The 7,290-nt window shown below is 32.9% G+C and overlaps 2 protein-coding genes across 2 annotated transcripts; both read right to left on the minus strand.

Annotated features, from left to right (window-relative positions):
• Positions 1-313: 313 nt before the first annotated feature.
• LOC118047004 (thaumatin-like protein 1) lies at positions 314-1,727 on the minus strand. The gene is made up of 2 exons (XM_035056141.2): positions 1,572-1,727; positions 314-1,223 (listed from the first exon to the last, which is right to left on the minus strand). The coding sequence occupies exons 1-2, from the start codon at positions 1,627-1,629 to the stop codon at positions 529-531; spliced, it is 753 nt and encodes a 250-aa protein (XP_034912032.1). The 5' UTR covers positions 1,630-1,727; the 3' UTR covers positions 314-528.
• Positions 1,728-6,372: 4,645 nt separating this feature from the next.
• On the minus strand, positions 6,373-6,974 carry LOC140954911 (uncharacterized mitochondrial protein AtMg00860-like). The gene is made up of 2 exons (XM_073406025.1): positions 6,825-6,974; positions 6,373-6,606 (listed from the first exon to the last, which is right to left on the minus strand). The coding sequence occupies exons 1-2, from the start codon at positions 6,972-6,974 to the stop codon at positions 6,373-6,375; spliced, it is 384 nt and encodes a 127-aa protein (XP_073262126.1).
• Positions 6,975-7,290: the final 316 nt, after the last annotated feature.

Raw genomic sequence — 7,290 nt, forward strand, 5'->3', positions numbered from 1 at the left:
GAAATTTCCGTCGGTAAATCCGTTGGTAAATCCATCGGTAATAAAAAAAAAAATTACCGACGCGTCTGTTCCGCCAATAAATCCGTCGGTAATATTATTACCGATGGAATTACCGACGGACAAAAAATTACCGACAAACGATTCACCGATGAAAATTCTCCGTCGGTGATTTAGTCGGTAAATTAATTACCGATGGAATATGTGTCTTACGCCGACAAAAAAATTCCGTCGGTAAAACTGTTAAATCTTGTAGTGTAATTATTCTAACTTTCACAGCATCTACTTAGTACATATAAGTTGAAGGATTGGTACCTGACCAAGGAACTGAAAATATCGTTAATTGATAATGAATGGCATACAGTCTTACCATATCAACAGCATGAAAATTGATAATCGATCCTTTTGGGATATGTCAATCCCAAATCTATTATTCCATTTCTTTATTAATTATCATAAAAACATTTATTAAATGTGTTGTCCTCCAACTCTTTCTTTTTATAAGAAAGAGTTGGGAACCACCACATTTGATCATGGACAAAAGGTAATCAAATAGTTGCCTCCACTAGGACAAGTAAACGTGCTCGATGTATCATCATAAGCATAACTGTAAGCTTGAGGACACTGCTGCTTGAAAGTCATCGAATATTGGTTAGGAGGACATGTGTCAGGTGTACTGTACTCTCCTGTGCAGCAGTACTGCGGCTGGTTAAATGCCAAACACGCGCTCTTGCAGGCAATCACAGTCCCATCTGAACCTGTCACTGCTAAATTAGGATCACAAACAGCATTCACGTTAGCTGCACAGCTTGTAGAAGGGCAACCAGTAGAACCTCCTTGCGGGGTTACCGAAATTGGGATGTTAAAGCCATCAACAAGGCTTATATCGTAATAATCTTGCCCACCATCACCGCTTAGAGTAAATTCTGCCAAGGATGCTGGTGGGATCGCACCGGCTCCGTTGCATTCTATGACGCCAGAGGCACAGTCAGCAGTAGCACAAACAAACTTTCCCGAGGCATCTGTAGAGCATTGCGTTCTGGCCCACAAGCGACCAGACCAATTGACAGGGACACTCAGCGAAGATGAAGCACCCGCTGCCAATGTGAAGCCAGTTGAAGATAAAGACGGACTGCCAGCAGCCGTTAGAGTTCCTGGCCAGACTGTGTATGGACAGTTGTTTGTGAAGTCGAAAGTCACAGATTGTGCTCCTGCATGCGTGCAAGCTGCGCAAAATTTATTTTTGTTCATATCAATAAGTAAATCTTGGTCGATTCAAAGATAACATAATTCAATATTTAAAATCTTGTATTAATTCACTTATTTTTCTCTTAAAAATATAACATAACCCAGGTTTTTTTTTAATATATTTTTTTTCTTTTATCTTTTTTATCGGGAAACTCCCTCCTGGATAAGTTTATTGGATTCACGAAATCCATTGAATAATGAAAACTAATTAATATTGCATATTTAAACAGAAAATATATATGTAGAATAATCAAAGAGTGAATAATATGCATAATAGAGTTTTCCATGCAAGAATCTAATATATGTAATATTGTAAAACTACTTGCCATAGAGGAAGATGACGAGGGTGAAGGTAATTATAGCAAAGGGCATACGACTCGCCATTGCCGAGATGCGTCGAATTAAGACCTTTTCAGTATCTTTCAACAGATTTGAGGTAAGCAAGAAACACTCTATATTTTAAAAATATTATGAAATGAGCAGACTTAATAAATAGTGTTAAATTTGCAGACACCCAATTAGAGGAACGTCCTGCTTCTCACGTCAAATGAAAGCAACACCCAATTCAATATTGAATGTAACTCTGGTCCAGCTGACGAGCCGTGATGAATGAATGTGACACTCTTCAAAATTATCACACCGTGATTAATGCGAGATTCTTCAAAATTAAAGAAAAAAAAAAGTCACCACCTATTAATTAAAAAATTTAAAATTCAAAAATAGACATTAGTTAGAGATTTAGGCATTCAGCTATTTAAGTCTAAGAAATATCGATGTCACCATTATCATATCCTTTGAAATGAAAAGTTGCCTCCACAAATTTAAGAAAAATTATTCCATGCATATTATTAATTAATTATCTAAATTTATTTCTAATCTTTTTCGTGATTTATTTTAATAAAAAAATTGCCAATTCAAAATTTATTTTACATACATATAATTAAATAAATCAAGAATTATTTATACTAATAAATATAAAAGAAACCTGTTAATGATAAGTAAAGACTAAACTAGAAAAATCAAGAGATAAATTTAAATCAAATATTTGATATCACAACACAGAGCATGACCTAGTTATGTTTAATAATTTTTTTATTTGAATAAATTTTGTATTTAATAAAATGATTATCTGTGCTAATAAAACAATGTCTACCCAATACATTTTTTATTTTTTTTGTATTTCAAAATATTATGAAATGAGCATATTCACATGCTTATATTTATTTAATTAATTAAATTATATTAAATGAAAAAAAATATCTATAAAAAAATAAATTAAAAATACAACAAATAAAAATACTTGAGATATCCCAAGTTATTTTCAAAATAAGTGAAAAATCATATAGAAAAAAACAAAAAAAAAAAAACTTCTAGAGGATGATATTGTAAAAAAAAATTATCTCAAATAAAAAAAATAACAATTAAAAGAACAGGGATAAAATTTGAAAGATGAAAAAAGCGAAAGGGAATGAAATTGTCAAAGAATTCCAATTTTAAAAATTATTCCATACAAAACAAATAATAATCAAAAGAACATGAACCAAATCTGAAGGAATAACAAATTAAAGGCGTTCTTTGAAAATTTTAAAGGGGCACACGCGAAAATCAAGGAGAGAGAGGGAAGAAAAAGAAAAAGAAAAGCTTGTCGGCACCAAACCGAACAACTATCTACAACACACGCTGCCTCATGCATGATGGCCTTTGGTCGACGAACGACCATACACCTGCCACTTGAAGTGCGCAGAGACCGCCCGTACACACTCACCTGCACTTATCAACTATTTTTTTTAATATTTTTTATATTTATTAAATTACAAAATTGAAAATAAAACCACCTTGATTTTAAATAAATAAAAAAAAATAAGCCCCAATGAAATATACAAGTACCCTTGGTTTGAACAACAAGTGACTAACTAGATATCTCAATTAATGGAAAAGCATAATACTAAACAGGCTTTAGTGTGTTTAGATATGTGGTGGCGATTGATTTTTAAAGTGTTTTTTTATTTTAAAACATATTAAAATAATTTTTTTAAATCAAAATAATTTTTTAAAAAAAAAATTATTTTTAACATCAACACATCAAAATGATTTGAAAATATCATAAAAATATTAATTTAAAAATAAAAACATTTTTAATTTTTTTAAAAATCACTTTCAAAACACAATATTAAACACACTAGCCCAATTAATGAGAAAGCAGACTAGCAAACAGCCTATTAGAAGAATTGAAACTAGATATCCCAATTAATGAGAAAGCAGACTAGTAAACAGCCCGTTAGAGGAATTGAATGAAAGCAATTGAATGCAGGAAGAGGGCCACACTAGTAAACAGCCAACAGTGGCAGTTCTCCTTCAGCACGTGTGAAACTGAGGAGCCGTGAGGAATGCGACACTCTTCAAAATTATCCCTGCTTAATTCTAGAACGAATGTTTGATAATGTTGTGTTGATTGTGAGACATTATTTCAAAAACTGAAAAAGTATGAAATTGTTAAAGAATTCCAATTTTACAAATTATTTTAAATAAAACAAATAATAAAAAAAAAATATAAATCAAATTTGAAAGAATAATAAATTAAAGACATGTTTTGAAATTTTAAAAAGACATACATGAAAATCAAAAAGAGAAAATTAAAAAAATAATAGTTGTCGACATCAAAATAAAATACTATTTGCCACATGTGCTGCCTCATCCATGGTGGCAATTGGTCAACGAGCATCCTTGCACATGCGACCTGAAGTGCATGGGGATGCCCACGCACTAACCTGCACTAATCAATTATTTTTTTAAATATTATTTATATTTATTAAATTATAACATTGGAAATAAACTATCTTAAAAAAGGGCCAAAAAAAAAAACCCAATAAAAATATACAAATGCCCTTGGTTTGAACCACAAGTGATTAACTAGATATCTCAATTGATGAGAAAGCAGAATAGTGAACAGGCAATTAGAGGAACGCCTTGCTTCTCACGTCAAATGAAAGCAACATCCAATTGACTAACGAATGTAACTCTGGTAGCAGACTAATAAACAGCCAACAATGGCAGTTCTCCTCCAGCACCAGCAACAGACGAGCCGTGACGAATGCAACACTTTTCAGAATTATCAAAGAACTATCTCAATTCAATAACTTAAATTATTAGATGAAGTTTTAAGATATGATTTATATTATTCTCTAACATACCCTCTCAAATAAAAGCTCTTTGAACTTGAAACTTGTACAGACTCACATTACCTTGTGTTTAATTTTTATCAAGTAAATAGGGATGATGAGATTCAAACTCGTAACCGTTCGATCATTAAGGCTCTAATACCATATCAAAGAATCATCTCAAACTAATAGCTTAAGATGTTAGGTGATGTCCTAAGATATGATTTATATTATTATTTAACACACACTATCAAGTGAAAGTCCTTTGAGCTTGAAATTTGCACAGGCCCACAAAAATTATCAAATCATGATGAATGCAAGACTCTTCAAAATTGAAAGGAAAAAAAATAAACTCACCACCTAGTAATTAAAAAATAGAAATCCAAAAATAAACATCGGTTAGAGATTTAGACATTGAGTTAGTTAAGTAAAAGGAAGATCGATCTCACCCTTATGCATCCTTCGAAATGAAAGGTCACCTCTACAATGCATTTTTAAAAATTTATTACATGCATGCTATTACTTATCTAAATTTATTTCTATTCTTATTCATGATTTATTTTAATAATTGGTGTCGGTCCCTAAAAAAATAAGACTCGTTGATGAAGAAAAATCTTGATGTCAATCCCTAAAAATAAACAATTTTATCAATTTAGAAAAACAAGTAATTTTAATCTCTAAAAACAAGAGATTTCATTGGTTTAAATTTTTTTGACATTAATATTTAAAAATAGGAGATTTCATTGATTTAGAATTAATATTTTTTGGCTCTAATCTTTAAAAATATATGATTTCATCGATTCAGGAAAAATTGGACATTAGTCCCTAAAATAGATAATTTCATCAAATTTTTAAAAATAAGATATTAATTCTTAAAAATAGGAGATTTTATTGATTTAGGGAAAAAAATTAACATTAATCCCTAAAAACAAAGCAGATTTTGTCAGCCGATCCACAAGCACCTGTATGGCATCATTACCCTTCTTTCCCCTAGGCAATCCTATTACAAAATCCATAGAAATACCCTCCCATTTCCATTCTAGGATCGATAATGGCTGTAATTCCCTTGCATGTCTCTAGTGTTCTATCTTTAGTTGTTGACAAACTCCACAGTTCGACACAAATTCTATTATTTTCCTCTTCATATTTGACCACCAATAGTGTTTCTTTAAATCTCTATACATCTTTGTACTCCCAGGATGAGTAGCAAATCAAGATTTATGAGCTTATCTTAGTACTTCATCTTTCAAAGTCTTATCTTCAGGCAAATAAATTTACTACCCATAGATATTAGCCCATTAGATAACACTTGAAAAAAGATGTCTCTATGTCCTGGCTCACCTTCTTCTTTATTACTTTCTCACCCGCCTGTTGGGCCACCAAGACCTTGTCTCGAAGCACATATCGGATTTTTAATTGAGCTAACAATGATCCCTCTGATCCTTCACTTAGTCATAAACCTATCTTTTCCAATGCCACTATACCCTTTTGTTCCTTAACCTCCATATCATTCACTATTTATTTTCCCTTCCTACTCAAGGCATCAACTATTGCATTATCCTTATCATGGTGGTAATCAATCATACAATCATAATCTTTTATTAACTCCACCCATCTTCATTGTCACATGTTTAACTTCTTATGCGACGTCAAATACTTCAAACTCTTATAGTCCGTAAACATTTGAACTTGTGACCCATACAAATAGTATCTTCATACCCTTAAGGCAAACACCACCGCTGCAGTTCTAGGTCATGAATTGGATAATCCACCTCATACGGCTTTAGCTACCTTAATGCATAAGCAATCACATGCCTATGTTGCATCAATACACATCTCAGACCTTTTTTGAGGCATCATTATACACCATAAACCCTTTTATCTCTGATGGAAGGGCCAATATAGGAGCAGAAATTAACCTTTCCTTAAGTTCTCGGAAGCTCTTTTCACACTCTTTAGACCAAACAAACTAGACTTCTTTGCGGGTCAACTTAGTCAAAGGTGATACTATGGTGAAGAAGCCTTCAATAAACCTCCTGTAATGCCTAGCAAGACCCAAGAAACTTTGGATTTTTGTCACATCCATAGGCCTCTCCCATTTCAACACGGCCTCAACCTTCCTTGGATTCACAAATATTCCTTTGGCAGAAATTACATGGCCCAAAAATACTACTTCTTTGAACCAAAACTCACACTTATCCAGCTTTGCAAATAATCAATTCTCACTCAAAGTCTGTAACATAACCCTCGGATGTTACTCGTGCTCCAAGTATGAGTTGGAATACACCAAGATGTCGTCAATAAATACCACCACATATTTGTCTAGGTAAAGCCGAAACGCCCGATTCATCAAATCTATAAATACAGCCAGAGCATTGGTTATCCTAAAAGGCATCACTAAAAACTCATAATGCCCATTACAGGTTCTGAAAGCAACCTTTTGTATGTCTTGTCCTTAATCCTCAACTGGTGATACCCAAACCTCAAATCTATCTGAGAGAACACCCTAGCACCCTTTAATTGATCAAACAAATCATCTATCCGTGGGAGTGGGTACTTGTTCTTCACCATCGTTTTATTCAATTGATGATGGTTAATGCATAATCGAAGTGTCCCATCCTTCTTCTTTACAAATAGCACTGGAGCTCCCTAGGGCAAGTTACTAGGCACATTGAAACCTTTATTTAACAATTCTTGAAGTTGGACCTTCAATTCAGCCAATTCTATAGGTGTCATCCTATAAGGGGACTAGGCTATAGGAGAAATTTTTGGGATAATTTTTATGGAAACTTCAATTTCTCTAACTAGAGGTAACCCAAACAACTCTTCTGGAAATACACTTGGAATTCCCTTACAACAAAAATACTACCCAAGTCTATACTACCAT

This window comes from Populus alba, chromosome 1 (genome assembly GCF_005239225.2).
Source record: "Populus alba chromosome 1, ASM523922v2, whole genome shotgun sequence".
NCBI lineage: Eukaryota > Viridiplantae > Streptophyta > Magnoliopsida > Malpighiales > Salicaceae > Populus > Populus alba.